Genomic DNA, 18,229 nt, shown 5'->3' on the forward strand with positions numbered 1-18,229 from the left:
CCGGGGGAGGCAGCAGACACTCGCGAAGTGCATTCATGCGGGTCCAGCCGGTGCCCCAGGCCCGCGGTGAGTGTCTCGGCTCTCGGAGTAGCTGTGCCAGCCCTGCAGCCGCGGGTCCCACCTGGAAGAGTGGGAGGATGCCCAGAGACCCCTACGGGCACCTGCGGGCGCTGGCGGGGGCCCTGCATCCCTCCGCGCTGACCCCGGCAGAAGGAGTGATGGGGCTCAGAAATCAGCCCCGCGTATGATGAGGAGCGGGCACCCGCCTCGCAAAGCTTGGCCGGGCTTGGACTAGTGGGACACACGGCAGAGACCAAACTCGGCCTCAAGTCAGGGACAGCAGAGCCGGGGGCACAGGGAACCCCCGCCCCTTGCCTCTCGCCTGCCCACCGCCCAGGGCGCACACCTGTCCGACTTGCCCAAGGGGCCGGGCGGTAGCCCAGGGAAGAGGCGGGTGAGTCCGTCCCCGTGCCCCCCGGGCGCCAGCAGCGGGGTGCTCCCTCTCCCAGCCCCGGCAGGGAACTCCGGCCCCGCCGCGGCGCCCGGCGCTTCCCTCCGCCGGCTAGGGCTCGGCACCCCGGTAGCCGACCGGGGAAACCTGCCCGGGGCCGGCCCGAGACTCCTCACCGACCCTCGAGTATTGCCGGGAGGTGGGCGGCCAAGCGGGTTTCCCTCTTTCCCCCCCCGTACTCCCGGTACGAGCCTCCGCCGAGACTCGGGGCCGCCGGCAGGCTGGGGCGGGCGCTGTCGCCCGCCACCCCGGCCCGCACTCACCGTGCCCGCGGCGGGGACCATCCCCCGAGCCGCCGCTGCCCCGCATCGCCTCCGCTCCCCGCCGCCCCCCGCCGCCCGCCGCCGCTGCGCCGGGGCGGGGCGCTGGCGGGGGCCGGCGCTGCCCCGCCGGCACCGACTCCCGCCGCTGCTCCCGGTGCCGCTCCGGCTGCGTCTCGGAGTGCGGTGCCGGCGGCGTCAGGCGGACGTGCAGTGCGGGGCAGCGGCGGCTCCATCCCGCTCCCGTCGTCGCTGCCGGTGTCAAATTCCAGCTACCGTCACCTGACCGGCGGGGCGGGCACCGGCACCGGGACCCCGACTCGCAGCGGCACCAGGATACCAACCGGCACCCCGATCCGCAGGCAGTGGCACCGGCACTCCGACCCGCACGGGCGCCTGGACCGCGCCGGGATCAGGAGGGCACCGGAATCCCGCCAGCAGCAGGAGCCGCAGCCCAACCCGCTTCAGCACCGGCTCTCGCCGTGATCCGCGCCGCCTCCGAGCTCCCGCGGAAACTCGCGCCGTGCCGGGAACAGCACCGGGACCCCCGGAGGCACTCGACCCCCGCTACCGCCACCTGCCCGTCGGCCGACCCCCGGGCAGGTGGACTCGCAGCCCGGACGGACGCCCCGTGATCGGCGCTCCCTGCCCCGACAGCCCGGTCACAGCGCTACCGGGACGGACACACGGACACCCTCGGGAAAGGGTTCAGCCCTTTCCGCAGCGCCATGGGAGCAGAGCCGCGCGGGGATCCCACGCCCCGCGTCGGAGGGCAGGGCCCCGCGGGGACCTTTTGCACGCGTGGGGATCCGACGGGGATGGGTTGTCGGGCAGGGTCAGGGCCATCCCGGCGGCTCCCGGCAGCGACGGGGCCGGCGGGCGTCCTAAGCACCCCGAGCTGACCCGGGTCACCGCTGTGCCCGGCGCTCTTGCCCGGCCTCGCCGGAGGAGGAGTCCGGCCTCCCGCCCGCCCGCTCCCCGCGCCACGGTCCTCCTCGGCCGGGCGGCCCGCCACCGGGCTCCTTACCTCTGCCGTCGCCCTGCCTCCCTCCGCCGGGGCCGCCGCTGGCCCCGGGGACATGGGGGCCGGCTGGCGAGTCGTGCGGAGCCCGTGCGAGTCCTTACGTCACCGCCCGGGGCCCTCCGCGTCCATCCCGGGGCTCTCGAGTGCTCCTTGCGAACGTGCCAAATCCCGGGGCCGCCTCCGCTCGGCCCCGCTTCACACGTGCTCCCCTGGCCGGAGCTGATCGCCGGGACGCGCCCCGGGCCAGGCGAGCCCCCCGGGTCCGGCCCTCATGACTGCGGGGTCCGAGGGCGCCCGGGCGGGCTGCGCGCCCCGCGGTGCCGCCAGCCGTGTCACCTGCCCCGGCGGCGCTCCGCCGCCTCGGCGCGACTCCCCGGGCTTATGCAACTCCCCGGCTGGAGCGGGGCCAGCGGCTCGCTCGCCGGCCGTGGCACGGCCGCACGCCGGTCCCCGGGTCGCCCCGACCCCGGGCCACCCGCGTGGCTTTAACCTCCCCACCGCCCGGCAGCCTGCGCCCCGCGGTCCCGCGGAAGGGTCGGATGGCCGCTCCTGCAGCCACCTGCGGAGCCGCCGCCTCGCCTGCTCTCATCTCCTCGGATTATCCAGCGCGGGGGTGACAACTCCCGCGTCCTCCTGCGACATCACCTGCCAGGGAGTGTGCGGGCACAGGCGGCGCCCACTAAGCCGTCCCCGCCACCGCGAGCAGGGACAGCGGAGGTGGCACGCGGCCCGGATCAGCTGCTTCGCCTGCCCTGGAGCGGCACCGTGTGGCCCCGGCTCCCCCCTTTTCTCCCCCACTCCCGTCCTGGCACAAGCATATTGACCTACTCCGTGACTATGGGTTGCTCCCTGATCGCTAGCGGGGCTGCGTGGGAGCGTGGGCTCTGCCGTGGGGCCGGTGCTCCGCGGCCGTGGCCTGGGGCTGCTCCCATCTGAGATATCCTCGCGGACATCAGAGGCAGTGCCCCTGGATGCCTTGGCCCAGCGGAGTTTTGGAGGCCCTGGTGCACCCCTGCGGCAGACAAACAGCTGGGGGTGGGTGACACGGAACAGGATCCTCTGCTTTGCAGGGCTACAGACTAACGCAGCTGCCTGCTTGGAAAATTTCAGTGAGTGGCATGGCCTGTTCCAGGTTGCCTGGCTGTCCCCGTGGAGCTGGGTCTGGCCACAGCCTTGGCCATACTAGGGAAGCTGCCCAGGAAGAGAGGGCAGCCAGTGAAGGGAAGGGCTGCCTCTCCCAGTGATAATGCTCAGGGCTTGGAGACAGCCTGGGGTGCTGGCTTGGCAGAGGGGTTACCCCATTCCCTCCCACCTTCCCTACAGGTTGGGCAGGTCTTCATGTCCCCAGGACACAGCCAGGAAGTTCTGAGGATATGATGCTGGTTGTGTTCAGGGGGTTATGTGGGACATCACACAGGGTATCCAGGGGACCTCATGCAGGTAAGCCCACAGTGTCCCCGGTCGTGTGGAAGAGGTGGTTGTGCAAAGCCTCACCTCTGTTCTCTTCCAGGCGTGCTGCCTTTGAGGCTGCTATCCCAGATACCTGGAGGCACCGACTCCCTCCTCTGCCCTTTCTTCTTGTCCTGGCAGACATAAGCCTGCAGCTGCTGTCAGCCCCACTAATGTCCCACCAGCAGCACCCTCTCTCCATGCCCCCACAATCGTGGTGGCATGTCCCAGATGTGTGCCTCAATCCCAGCACTACTCTCCCCTCTAGGGCTCCCATGAGTATTGGCTCTGCCCTGGGGCGTGCTGAGCCTGGGTCAGGCTGCACGGGGTTCTGGGGTGCAGGGCAAGGTTCCAGCCCCACAGGTCTCCAGACAGAGGGGCTCCCTGCTCCCTGACTGCTGCTGGCACTGCCTGTGTCAGCCCGTGCTCCTACACCCCTGGGGCTGGGGTACCCCCAAGTGCTTTGTCTGGTCTGGAATAAGCCCTGCTGAGCTGAGGCAGGACCTGCTGTGACATCTGTCCTTAAAGATGCCACCCTTGCATGTGGCAGGATGGGGGTGATGCAGACCAGCCAGATGGCAGGACTGAGCATGCCGTGACTGCTGTCCGAGGCTGTGGCTGGGTGTGACAAAACATACGTGGGAGAGGGCTGTGACGCAGGCTGTGTCCCATCTCAGCGGTGACGTGGCTCTTTCAGGGATATCTCTGAACAAGTCTCTTTGTCTCAGCTGACCTGAACATCCTTGTGTGCCCTGGTCCCAGGCCCTGTGCTCTTTTCCGCCTCATCCCTCCCAAGGCCAGGACAGGGCATGGGCCATCCCTGGGGCTGGCTCAGCCCAATGGCAGTGGTGGTCCTGCTCTTTAAATGCTGGGAAGAGAGGAGGGATGGAAGGAGGATTTGAACCACTCCAGCATCTCCTCGAAACCTGCAACCACGCATCAGGGAGGTCTGGGCAGTTGCTTCTCTGGTGCCCTATTCGGGCTAGCAACAACCCACCCCTTGTTTCTTAGAAGCTGGGAGGTGTGGCAGACCAGCCACGCACCTGGAAGTAGCCTTCCCATGCCTCCAAGTGATGGAACTGTCCCCAAACATACCCTGTGGCTCTGGGAGCCCAGTGGCATCACCAGGGTTTGCCTAAGGGGTTACACTCCTCCAGCTGGGACTTGGCAGGTATGAGAGCTGGTCACAGCCTCGGTCCCTGGCTTCCTAAACCATTTCCTTTTCCAAGACACCGTGGTGAGAAGGTCACTTGGCCGGACACCTGCCTTTGTCAGGGCCACACCCGGCCCGATTGCTGCTGTGACCCTTGGCAGGAAGTCATCCTGCTGGTAGGGAGTCCCCAGGAGAGCAGCCATAGTCACAGGCAGCTTGTCACAGGCAGGACAAGCTCCGATGCCTGTGCTTCCAACGTTAAATGAACCCAACCCGCAATCCCCCCTCCCACCCCTCAAAGTCACTTGCAAGGAAGAGCACAGCCCACTCCTGTCCCCAGCGCCAGGCCATTGGCATGGGCCAGCTGCAGCTCCTGGCAGCTGGATTACTGTTCTGGAGTCAGCAGCGAAACCAGGCAGGGACAGCCCAACCAGGGGAATCCTTCTGCCTCATAAAAAAGGCCCAAGGCAGCAGAAGAAAGAGGCCAGCCAAGCTTGTTTGATAGCTTTATTGCTTCTTTGATATGACAGAATTGATGTGACATAAGCCGGCTTGGAGGAGCCTGCAAGACTCTTACCCTCCCTGCCTACAGGGGAAATTAAAAAAAAAAAAAAAAAATGCAGAAACTAAAACTAATTTTAAAAACTCATTGAGTTCTTGCATCTTGGCTTGGTACAGTACCAGCGAATGCACTGGCCTTTCCGAGACCCTGTGCAGGCTGTGCAAGGAGCCAGAGCCCAGAGGGGCTGGGCAGCGGCCCCAAAGGGGCTCCTGCACTGAAGGACACGTCTCAATACTGCGAGTGACACACGCTCAGACCGAGAGCACACGCTGTGCTGGTGCCTGGGGAGCTCAGCCTGGTGGCTGCCTCCCTGCCAAACACTCTGGAAGCCCTTGCCCGTGCCCGGTTCTGCCCACGCCCAACCCAACTGCCCCCATTTGACACATATGCCCCCCTCCTGCCACCTTCCCCCACCGCCAGCAGCACTCACACCGAGGGGTAGCACAGCATGGCTGGGCAGGGCCTCTCCACGTCTCCCTCCAAGGAAGCAGACACTGGAAGCCCAGAGATGCTGGGTTGAGGAATGCTGGGCTGGATTCCACCGCTGCCTCATGCTACCTGGCCATGGTGCTTACATTTGGCACGTGTGAGCTTGAGCATGGCCACAGCACGGCCAGGCCTAACAGGGTGAGCTGCTGGTGGGAGCCCAGTGCCAGTGCGGTGGGCACTGCTACAAATGCACAAGCAGCCCATGGTGTGGACAGCACAGCAGCAGCAGCTCTCTGGCAGCTCCTGTGCTCCAGAGCAGCACGTGCAGGCTGCTCTGCAGCCCCCCAGACCTGCTCTCTGCACCAGTTGGAGCAAAACTCACTGTGGTCACTGGCCTCTGATCTCCCTGTGTTTCCCTGGGCCATCTCCAGGCAGGTTCCTGCCACCTGAGTGGCCTTTCTGCACCGCAGCGCATCAGGGCACCAGGCAACCCCGCTCTATATTTAGGCTGTGGAGAATTCCCCTGGGCTCTCCCTTCCAATCTGACAAGGTGAGTCACTGTGAGGGAGAGGCCAAGACTCACATCCGTCCCACTGACCCTGCTCTGACCCGTGTGCACCGCTCCGAGCTGCCGGGACTGCAGCATTTCAAGGGCAGGAGGTGGCTGCAGGTGCACCTGGTGGGGAGGCAGCCAAAAGAACGGCACCCAGGAGCAAAACCCAGGGCTGTGCACTGCTCCTGGAGCTGGAGCTCCACCACCCGGCCATGGGCTGCTCTGTGGTGACAGTGAGCTAGAGGAGAGTCTTGGTCCCTAAACACTCTTTCCTTCTACATGCAGGTGGTCCTGACCCACCACAGTCACTCTGGGCCATGCACCCAACTATTCAACTTGGACTCTTTTGCCTGGAGACCCCTCTCAAGGTGGAGGGAAGGGCTTGGTGTCATCTCCCTGGTCTGTAGGGTCAACTTCCCATCAGGACTTGTTCATGGCAGTGGTGGACAGCTGGGATGACAGGGAAGGCTGAGAGGTGGCCATGCTGTGTCCTTGGACCTGGAGCCAGTGAGTTGGAAGATAAAAGTGCCCTGTAGCTTTGTAGTGTTCAATAAACCAGTCTTAATCAAATTAATGCCATCACAATCCTCTGTGGGGGTCCTTCCCCCAGCGGGTGGAGAGGGGCCCAGCACAGACACCAAAGGCTCTTCCCTCCTCCTTCTGGATGCAGCTGCCCACTCTTCCATCTCAGCTGACTGCAGCCCATGGATACAGCCCTAGGGCTTTCATGGCAGCTGGTTAAAGCATCAAGACAGAGAGTTGGTGCCAACCCTTCCCCAGCCACAACCTCAGCCAGATCCAGACCAAGCATTCCCACTGCCAGCGTGGCTGGGACTCAGCAGATGGTCCCAAGTCCAGGCCGACACCCAGGAACTGCAAAGGGAGTGCTGCCTGCTGAGAGCCCTGGAAATCCAGTCCCACAGACTCCTCGAGAACAAAAAATAAACTGGGAGATACTTCAGAGGAGTTTCTGCCATAGCATATGCTCCAAAACCTGCTGGAAACCTCACAGAACATCCTGACAGGAGGCATGTCCCTGAGGGAACAGGGACTGCCTGGCTGGGAGGCCAGAGCAGTGGGGGTGGGACATGGGAAGGGTAAAGGGAAGGAGAGCCTCTCAGCATGCCTTCTGCAGCCCAGAAGCAGCAGGATCTTTGAGCTGCTCCCAGATGACAAGGGAAACAGCAGCCACAACAAGAAGCTGGGCAGGACTTGCCCCTGAGCAAGCTCCTTGGCTACAGGCACAGCAGGCAGGAGAGGCTCCCGAGGGATGAATCCCACACTGGTCTGTAAGCAGCACTTAGTGTTGTGTCCTGGGAGCTGCCTCTGTCTGCAGCCTGGTTTCAAACCATTCTGTACAGTTTGCTTGTCTGCCCCACTGCCTGCCCCTCCTGCACACCCCCCTGAGGGTCTCAGGTCCAAAGCCACAGTCCCTGCAAGTCCGTGGGTGCAGAGTTGGTCTAGAGGAGCCACACGAGCCTTGCTCTGAGCATTCCTTGCCCATGCCAGGGTCATGCTCCCTTCAGTCCAGAGTGAGGCAGACTGCAATCCTGGGACTATGTCAGACACAGTGCCAGGACCATGAGCCCAACCCACACCCCTCTGGGATCCCCCTCCACTGACCCCAGCACCGGCTGGCTGTGTGCCAGTGCCTTGACACCCCTGACTGGGACAGTACTGCTCCAGGCTAGCAGAGCACAGGAGCCACTTTCCACGTGTAACCGTTCGTTCCCCTGGCACTCTCCCTTCTGCCCATGCTCTTCAGGTGCACGGGACCACCCCGCTGCCCTCGCACTTGGCCACGTTGATCAGTTTATTCCAGCTCCTCTGAAACACGTATACAAATCAAATGTGCAAATAGTGCATCTTGGGACGGCAAAGGGAGGACGTGCTCCTGAGAGCAGGAGGAGCAGCAGTGCTAGAGCAGCACAGGAGGAGCTTGGAAATGGAGTGAGCAGGGGCCGAGCAGAGGGTGAGAGTTCCCATCAGGTTCCATCACCACTGAGGTCACACGTCGCTTAAATAGGGAACATGATCGAGTCTGGAACGTAAAACAAACGTCTTCAGCAGTCTGCTCTCAAACTGTAAAGCTTGAGATCTCTGCTCAAAATCTGACCTCCTTCCAAAGAATAAATTACTCCCCTCCCACACAAAACCAAAGCGAGATGCTGTCCAGAAACAGTGACACCAGTCTGCACGGACTCCATGGAGGCCCTGCACCGCAGGCACAAACCAAGAGACCTGAAAGCCTTGAGCACAACGGGGCAGGCTCCTCTGCATCGTGACAGGCAGGAAGGTGGGGAGGGTCTACTGGAGGTGGAGAAAGCCCCGGCTCCCTGCTCCACCTCGAGTTCAGGGCAGAGGCAGAGCAAATGGCCATGAAAAACACAGTGGCTGCTGCTGTTGCTGCCTCTGTGGAGGAAGTGGAGGAAAAATGCAGAAAAACAAACCCATGCTCATCTCCATCCAGAAGTTCCAAGTGGAGAATAAGAGGAAGCGATTATTCTCCCTTTGAATTGTAGCAGCACCAATGACACTGAAGTTTTGGATGGATTTGTTTTCCTGGGGAAAGGTCCGAGGCCGGTGACAACGCAGATAGAGCATAAAGAGGCCAGGTTTTTCGCAGGGCTGTGCACAAGCAGACTTTGCCTTGTACCTTGGTATTTCTAGTATGGTTCCAGAAGAGTCTTTTAAAAAATAATACTTTGTACATTCAGGCTTTGCTGCCTTGGGGCAGCATCACCTCCCATTTGGCACTAATAATTTTATTCACAAACCTTCTCTCTCCTGAGTCTTTCCTGTCTAATTCAGGATGCAGAAGATCTGTCTGCGATGCAAAGTTCAAGAACTGTCCACTCAGCCCCTTGCCCACCTCCTGCCAGGTCTAGCTAGGCCTGGAGGTGGGAGATGTAACCCTCGTACAGACTGGCAAGAGGGTCCTCCCAGAGCACCTGGGCATCTCTGTGTATCTTCAGTGAGGTGGGATTCTTGCAGGGGGCTGCCAGTGCCTGCTCCCAGAGTTGCAGCGTGTCTTCATCTCCTCCCTTGGACGCTGTGGCTGCAGCCACTCAAATCCCACTGGTTAGGTCAGTGATGACTCGGGCTTTCACCAGCTTTCTCAGAAATTCCTTCTCCCGCTGGATGTTGTGCGTCCAGGACTGGAAGAAAACGAGAGACACAGGAGGTCAGCAACTACCCTGGCCAAGCATGCTCCTGTCCCTCAAGCTTAGGAGGCTGTCAAGAACACAGATCCTGCTGCAGATCAGAAGAGCCCTTGCACACCAAGGACCTTCTCTTATGTAAAGCTGACACAGCAGGGTCAGACCTGTGTACCTGAGGCAGAAGGTTTCCCCATGGGCTGGGGGAAGTTTTTTGGCATGGTGAGATCTGGGCAATCCAGGTCCCTTGGGCAGATGTGCCCTCCCAAGCTACTGCACACAGAAGCCCAACAGCACAGCACTGATCATGGTGTGTGCCAGGGAAGAGAGCTGGCAGAGGACACAACAGCAGGACACGTACCCTCCACACAGAGCTCCTGCCAGGCCATGGCAGTCCATGGGGTTGCATGCAGCTGAAAGACACCATGACCATCCCCATAAAAGCTGGCTCTTGCTTCTGCTAGCTCTATCAAGAGGAAATCACCTGCTCAAGGTTACACTAATACAATGTGAAGGATGAAACGGCCACATCTCCCAGCAGGCACTTCAGAGCAGTGATTGCTATTAGCTGGTGTCAGCCCACCCAGATGTGTTCCCTGCAGCAGGCTTGGGCTGGGATCACAGCATCTGCCATCACTCCCCTGTGCTGGGACTATTGAAGCACATCATGAAAGTAAGAAGTGGTTTGTCACACTACGGAGCCCAAACAGAACAGGGAAAAGCAACTTTCCCCAAAATCTCCCAACAGGACAAGAATCAAAGTATATGGTTTTGGCAAAGTGCTCTGGTCAGCAGGTAATCTGAGCTCTAAACACAATCTGAACCATGATAAAATCACTCTACAGGAGCCTCCCTGACATGGCCTCAAACCATCAAAGCATCAGCTCCATGAGCCCACTGAGGGCACTCTGTCATAGGTATTGAAATCCACTTTACCCACTGCCAAACTGTGGGCACCTGCCTGCAAAGCACTGATTGTATACATCATGCACCATGTGGCTCTCCTGTCCTCCTGCTGGTCCTGCCCTGTCCTGTCTGGGACAAGCAGCTCTCAGCCATCATTGCTGTGTGGCACTGACAGCCCCAGGCATGACGTGCACACAGTGGGCTGACACTTCAAGGTACTGAAGGTCCCTCTCTAGATCTCGGGCACATTTTGGAATTCTCTTTCTTGCTGCTACTGCACATTTACAAGCCACTTCCACCCTCTCAGTGCACAGGAACGACAATAGTTAAAGCTGCTAAAGAAACTTCAGGCAGGTATTACCTTGTAATCTGTGCTCAAAAGCAGTCTTTGACTTTCTGTGCGTCCAGTGACACTGTTACCTGAAGGCTGGAAAGGCTACACAACTATTGGGAACAGGACCACACATGAGAACTGTGTTTGTGCTCTTTGGGACTCTGGAAATGCATAAGGTCTTATCTCTAAACTGAAAAGATGCTGCCCTGAAACAACCCAGTGCTTGGCTTCAGATAATGTAAAAACAGAAACTGAAAAGTGGCACTGGGAATAAGAGTTACAAAGCATTGTAAAAGGAAAAAAGCATCAGTTCCAGAAAGCAGCAGTGGGAACAGTAGTGGCACAGAGAGAGCTGGGAGAGCAGGGCTGAGCGTGCCTTGGAGCCAGAGAGCCAGGATCCCCCAACGTGCTGGACACAGTTCCACATGTGGCATGTCAGCTGGGGGCCCTGGGCTTGGTCCCTGCCATGCAGCAGTGTCACTTCTGCCAGCACAGCCCCTTGCTAGGAAGGCTCAGCCCCGGCAGAGGCAGCTGAGTGTGTGGCTGCGCTCCCCCCAGCACTGTCTGCCGGCACAGAGGCCACGCTGCGACACCAAGTCAGCGCATTCACTTGCTTCTGGCTGGGCTTGTTGTTGAACCCTGCCGGGAGCACCAGGAGCCCGACACCTCACAGCACAATCTGAGCCCTCCTGAGCCTTTCAGCCTCATCACACAGTGTGAGAAGCTCACTGGTTTCGGCCGGGACAGCTGTTCGAGTTTGTGGTTTTTGTACAGATGAACTGGGGAGGCAGCCACTCGTAGGCAAACTCAAACCTCCCAGAACACGTCACCTCAGGCCACGTGCAAGTGCCTTATCTGATGGCAAGAGGAAATCTGCTTTGTGAAAAGTACAAGTGGAGGAGGAATTTAAGTCCAGGAGGTAGATAACAAAACTTTGGGTGATACAATTGCAGTCTCTCACATTACAGCTAGGTCTGGCTCCAGCACTCACCACAAAGCTGCTGGCAAGACCTACTGAACTGTGGTTGTTCAGCATCCAGGCTGCTTTATACCCCAGGCACTGCCACTAACTCCTTTTTACAAGCAGACAGTCATGCAAAAGGCACTTCAGCCTCTCACCTCATCTATGGATCTCAGTGATGTCCATATCCGTACTCTCTAATGTTTTGTGGTTAATGTAAGCCCACGGAGGAAGAGGTTCCCTGGTGAGAACAGGCTTTCATCCCTCCCCAAGCGTGCGGCGCTGCTCCCTCATTGCCCGACAGCAGCACGGGCAGGAGGGATGAGGCATGTCTTCAACACCAGCTCCGGTTACTGATTACAGGAGAGGGACTCACTCACCCCACTGACAGACAGAGCTGATCAGACGGAGGAAGCTGCATTCCAGCACTAGCAGCGGCAGTGGGGACAAGAGCCAGAGCAGTTTTCTCAAAAGTGACAGGATAGCAGGCACCTCAGTCCCATTGCTCCCGTCAGGAAAAGGCAACAAAATACACCCTAAACCCCAGAAGGTTTCAGGGTACATACACCTCAAAGAGCATACACCTTAAATAGCATAGTGCCAGTAGAAAACTCCAGCTCTTTTCCTGTCAATCTGCCTCAAAGTCAGAAATGGGGCAGTTTGGAGCATTCACGGTCACCTCCACCCTCCTGTCCCTGCACATCACCACCACTGCTGCAACCTGGCAGACTGGCTCTGCCCTGTCTCTCCTCTGCTGCTTGCATCCAATGCAGCTTTCACTTGTGGAATCAAATAGACTGCTTGCCTGAGCCCATGGCTGGAGTAATGAACTTTGAGAGTTCCAACAGGAACATCCCAGGAGGCTCCAGACCCCTTCTTGCTCTCCAGGGATCAGGCTAGGATTTTCTGTGCTTTGTGTCCCTCTCCGAGTAGTGGATGTTTGCTCTTTCCAGGGGAGAGAGAAACAGAGGGAGCAGAATTACTCTGAGAGCAGAGTACCAGGGCACTGTTATCCCAGGGCTGTTCATCCCAGGGAGGTGGCAGCGGCTCTGAGTGCTTGGTCACAGTTATTAGGTGAAAATCTATCATCTGTTAAAGCCACCTTTCAGGGTTATGCAAATACAGCAGCCCCAAACCACCTATCCTTTTTATCTTGACAATTCCACAAAGAAGCAGAAAACATCATCTGTCACTTCAAGAAAAGCCAAGTAGAATATTTTAAGCCTAAGCAAATGTTTCAGAACCAACCCAGGAAGAAGGTAAGCTCCCCGTCTGTAATCAATTACAATCAGGGAATGCCTCAGCTTCAGACCACGTTAGTTTTATCAAGCATGCTGCAATTAAAATACAGGAAGGCTTAATTAGAGAGAGTGAAGTCAATGAGGAATGCATTCAAGAAAAACAGCAAGCTGTAGAGAAGGGGTTTTCTCACTTCTGTTACATCCTCTGTATTTCTGCAGGTCAGCAGCATTCATCCATGAAAACCTGCACAGAGATCACAGCAGAGCAAGAAGAGCTGTTTCACTGGCAACAGTTGGTTTCCAGTCTCCACCAGTGCTAATTTATCTTTGTCTTTAACCTTCACTGCCTTGTCTCTAGAGCTGCTTAATTTTCATCATCAGACTGCCCCACTCTGCCTGAACCCCCTTGGGATTCAGATATACTGAAACAAAAAGGATAGCTGGGTGCCCTCATCTTCTTGTCTTCAGGGGATTTACTCACAGCTCCTTTATGCCCAGTCATTCTTACATCAGCTTTAAAGTTCAGACAGCTGTTTTTGCTCCTGCTTACTCTTAATACACATAGAGAGAGAAACTGTATCTCTTTCCAGTCTTCATTTCACCAAGTTAAACAAGCAATGTCTTTCTTCCACCAAAACAAGCTGTTCATTTACACCATGAAGCCTGGGAAATCTCACAGAATTATAGTAGCTCCCTCTGTCCCTATTTACTCCATATTTACTTCTCATGAACTAGGAAAAGAGGCTCACCAGTGCCTCTTGCAGAGGCAATTCCCATACTCGACAAGAAGTCTTTTCCTCTAGTCTTTCCAGAGTTGTACTTGTCTTTTTCCCAGTAACAGTCTGGCGACCTGAATTATTCTATGATTTATTTGTACCTACCTAAGCACTTTCCTGCTCTGCCACGGCCAAATAATGCTATCCCAGATTACAGCCAAACTGTCTATTATTGCCCCAAATAGCATGACCTTCCATTCATACTCTTAGGTTTCATGACACTCACTTCACTCCTCAAGGTGCTCATGGCCTTCCTGGACGGTATTTTGATCCTCCCTTGTATTGACCACACCTGGTTTTGTCTCATCACAAATTCCACTTGCACACCATTGCCTTCTGTGCCAAAAATCATTAAAGCAAACACTAAACCTGACCTCCTGCAGAGGAACTCCCAGCTGTCCATTCAATGCTGCTTTTTGTGTTGTCTCTTAGAGAGACTATTCATGTACAGGTGTTGCACCAAACCATGGCTTCTGAAGCTTAACTAATAATATCTCACAGGGCACAGGATTGCACGCTCAGCTGAACTTCTGACAGGCAGGACTACTACACTTCCTCTGTCCCAAGAATGATTTTTTTTTTTTTAATCAAAGATATAATATCAGTTTTTGTAACCTGCCTTTGGTAAATCCATGCTGTGTTTGCTTTCAGGATTTAATTATTCTTTCATTTAAACTCTGCTCTGAAGTTCTGAATAGTACCTCTTAGGTTAGTTTAAGAGTTCTGAATATGACAGGATTATTTTCCTTGACTTGCTTCCATACCAGCCCTGCACCCCACACCCCCCCCAAAAAAAAAAAAAAAATAAAAAGGAAAAAGAGGTATTATGTCCACTACAAGCTAATCCTGTGGAACCTGATAGATTTATTGTGGACCTTTTCCTCTGGGCTTGCAGCTTAATTGGCTCAAAGTGAAAAGAGATCTCTTGGGCTCTCACACCTACTGCATTAGCTTCAACACCTTTTGCCTTTCAGTGCTGACCCAGTAATTTTCATTTTCTGTGAACTTCTCACCATAAGCGACCCTTTCCCTCACATTAATTATATCATCTCGATAGAGGTAATATATTATATATATATATACATTCATGTGGTTCCTACTTTAGTCCTTCTGTTTCCTTCACCTCCCTGGATGTCAGTCTTGATAATTCTTTCCTTGCTTCCCTATTAATTGATTGTCAGTTACACTGTTCAGTATTTGCTAATTTTCCTTTGCATTACCTAATTGAACTTGACTTTCGCCAGTTTCTACTTTATCTCTGTCCCTTGCAGTCATCAGGAGTGAAATCTTCTGATGCTTTTCCTCACTTGTGTTATTTGCAACACCACTTTGAAACAGTTCTTTAGAAGTTATATTTACAGCCTTTTTCTGCCAGTTTTCCCCTTGCTGCAAATACGAATCACAGATATTTATTGTACTTTCACAAACAAGACTCCAAGACTACAATGAGTCTGTGACCTCTTCAGTGAGTCTGCTTTTAGTAGCCCATTCTCCAAGGCCAGGCCTAAATTCAGAGAGGTCAGAGTCTGCACTCATGTCCCAATTCCACTGAGCCCCCTGCCACCACTGCTGAGTCTACATACAGCCCTGCTTATCAAGCTCCCTTGTTTTGGGAGTTAAATCTGAGTTATATCATCCCTTCTGTTGACTTTCCATTTAATTTAACCATGAAGGCACTTGATCAAAGGCTATTTCCTAAAATGTCCCTCTGCAAGGTCTTCATACATGCTAAACACAGCTGTGAAAAGCCCACAGCTCTTCCTGTGCCCTCCCAGCTGGTGAGAAGAGCTGTGCCAGCCACTGTGTCTGGGAATACCTGGGCTCACCTTTTGGCAGTCCTGCTGTACAGCCGTGACAGTTCCATTGCTGGGGGCACCCAGCACCCTACAGACATCTGTGTTCAATGCTGGGGTCAGCAGCTGGGCTCCAACACACCTCTGTAGATCTTTTACTGCCTTCTCCTACAGAGATCTTGTCCAAATCCCAGATCTGTTTTTGTGCATTCTACAGCCGTACCCTCCTTGCTGTTCTTAGTGCACAGTGATATCCTGAGTGTCACAGGACTCCCGTCCTTCTGGACAGGGCAATACCCGTGCTCTGCTCAGGGCTGCTATTCCAACAATCTTTTCCAGATTTCTGTTATATAGACACACAGTCCTTACGCACAGGAACAGCATGTGAGGCCTTTGCTCAGCCCCAACTCTGTCAAACAGGTGGCTTTTAAACAAAGACAAAAATGTATAAACTTCATCAGTCATCACTGCCGGCCCCAAGAAAAAGCACTGCCCTTTCAGAGGTGCCCCTGCCCCAGCCCCTAACCTCCCCCTCAAAAGCTGACCTCCATTTCAGTCTGCACCACTCCTTGTACTGCAATCACAATTCATCAGCCAGGCTCCAATAGCCATGTTTTCAGTCTATAAATCACCACGCCAGACATCTGCCCGGCTTTCAAAGGAGTTTTGTTCTTCTCGTTGGCTACCACGAACTTTAAGGTACTTGGAAGCCTGAAGCAGCCCTACCACCCCCTCCCAAGCAACTTGTGTCGATTTAAAATGCAAAAGGCGGCTTCACAGAGAGAGCCCAGATGATGATAAAGCACTATTGTTTGTGCCTTTATGGTTCAAGACTCCAAACTCGATGTTTGTGGATTATTCTGAGAGGTGGCTGCTGTCGGGGAGAGACAGAGACAAAGCTGCGTGTCACTGCCTTGCTGCAGGCCACCTCCCCTGGCCCTTGTGACAGCCCTTACACAGCCTGAATGAGAAGTGTTACAAGATGGTGTCCTCAGCATCCCACAAAGACCTGCTGGGGAAGGGGCCCGTGATCAGAAAGAAGCCATCAAAGGCTGCCAGGGACCTCCCCCTCAGGTCAGGCACTGAGTCTCTGAGGCGCTGGGCACAGCTGTATCAAAGGAGCTGACACCTCCAGCAGCAGTGCTGGTGCCTGACCTGCTTCTACAGTAAAAAGGAGACCGGCCAGCAGCTCCACTGTGGGACACAAAAGCTGCAGACAGGCTCTGGATGAGCAAGGGTGGCTTTTATCCATGAATTGCCCTTTTTACCACTCGTAAGTGCGTGAGGCAGTCTGCAGCCAGCTGCTGAGAAGACAGCCCAGGATGTTTCCTGTGTGGCATCTGAGGTAACTCCTTGCACACATTCTTGCTCCTGCAAGAAATGACCAGGGGATAGAAGCTCACCTCTGGATCATGAGGCTTGGGAAGACTGTGTGCTGGGGCAGAGCACATGGAGCAGGGATGCTGGGAGCCTGTCTCGTGCTTCGTTCCCATGATTTAGCACAGCCCCCCGCTCTCTCAGTTTCATAAGCTCCTTATGGATCTGTTTTTACTATTCTAAACAGTCACTTTCCCATCCTTAAAAAATTTCTATTTCACTCTATTTTAAAATTATCCCTTTTCCTCGCCACCATTTCTACGTTTCCTTCGCTATGTTCCCAGTGGGTCTGACACTTCTACATTAATAGAAGACAGTGACCTGTGATAAAAATACATTTTTATGGAGTGCTTGGACAGGAAGCATTACAGGACCTGAGCAAGGCATAAAAATACAATAAAGTATATGAAAATCCAGCTCCGATAGATTCATTGCCTTGAAAACAGAAACAAGTGAGCAGACACCTTGGCAAAGACTCAAATTTTTGTACAGCAGTCATGGAAGCAGGCAAGGGACAAAAGCTGTTGCAAAGTTATTTGGAATAGGGAAAATGAACTGAAAAAACCTGAACAGAGATGACACACTTTGACATTCTGCATTTTGTAAGCTAAAACAAAGAGATGGGTTAAGAGCTGAAAAAAATTACCTGTGAGAGTTTATACAACAGCACTGGGTCTGTTGGGCACTGGAGTCCCAGTAACAGATCAGAGAACAAAGTTTGTCTTGACACCACCCAGATACCTCTGGCTGAAGTGCAAGCCAGGAGTCTGCACCCCAGCCATGACAGGGAGAAGTTGAGAGACCAGGGGAGAAGGTGCTGGACAGAAGAACTGGCCTTTAATTGCACTGATCTCCCAGCTCACAGCTGAAACTGAAAGCACCACCCCACAGTGTGCTTCCAGCTCTCCAGAGCACACTGAGGAACAGAAAAGGGTCTTCTCCACCAGCTCTGCCTGGACTTACCCTGCCAGAGTACACTGAGCTACCCAGGAGAGAGTGTAAAGAAGCTATCCAGTACTAAATTGGAGAAATTAACTCTGATGAGCATTCCCAAGCACAGGAGAATCCATACATGTTTGCAGCCATACCACTGAACTGAGTACCAAGATCATACACTTCTCCTTGACTTTTAACAGTGATCAAGCTCCAGTGCATCTCCCTCCTTGCAGAGCCTTTTCTTCTGGGGCAGGAAATGCCTGCCCAGCCCTCAGGAGCTGGAGATCCTGGAAGACTCAGTCTAGGCAGCTTCCTTCTGTGGCAGCAATAGCAGCACAATCTTGGACCTTGAGAGCTTTCACTCCGGTGGGGAAAGCACAGGCTGAGCTAAACTATGGACTGGGTATGCCTGTTTCTCCTTTAGGAAATTCAGCTGCCAGTGCCACAGAGCAACAGGAAAAATCAGATTCATTTCCACAGAGACTTTATCACCTCAGTCTTGGAATGGGAGAGGCATCTCCACCCAGCTGTGAGCAAGTTGAGTGCATTTTGCTGGCTTTTTTTATGTAATCAGAACAAATTGCTTAGAGATGAGTCACAGGGTTTCAAGGGTGTCCAGAGAGATGTCAAGCAGCCTCAAGTGTAAATCAGTGACACACCTTGCTGAGAGGACTCCTGCTCACCAGCAGACCCATTTTCCCTGCAGATATCAGGCAAGGGAAGGGGCTTGAGGGATATTGCCTGACAGGCTCCCACAGTCCACACACACGTGTGGCATCTCCGGACCCAGGACACTGCTGGTGTTT

General features: G+C 55.2%; 1 protein-coding gene across 10 annotated transcripts in view; it reads right to left on the reverse strand.

Moving 5' to 3' along the window:
• Positions 1-4,891: 4,891 nt before the first annotated feature.
• ST3GAL3 (ST3 beta-galactoside alpha-2,3-sialyltransferase 3) overlaps positions 4,892-18,229 on the reverse strand; it is a 174,714-nt gene continuing 161,376 nt past the window's right edge. For all 10 annotated transcript variants that reach the window (XM_040072438.1, XM_040072440.2, XM_040072437.2 and 7 more), the window contains one exon: positions 4,892-9,099. In XM_040072438.1, the coding sequence (XP_039928372.1) occupies positions 9,010-9,099 (90 nt within the window). In that variant the 3' untranslated portion in view covers positions 4,892-9,009. The remainder of the gene's footprint in view (positions 9,100-18,229) is intronic.

Source organism: Hirundo rustica, chromosome 9, assembly GCF_015227805.2.
Source record: "Hirundo rustica isolate bHirRus1 chromosome 9, bHirRus1.pri.v3, whole genome shotgun sequence".
NCBI lineage: Eukaryota > Metazoa > Chordata > Aves > Passeriformes > Hirundinidae > Hirundo > Hirundo rustica.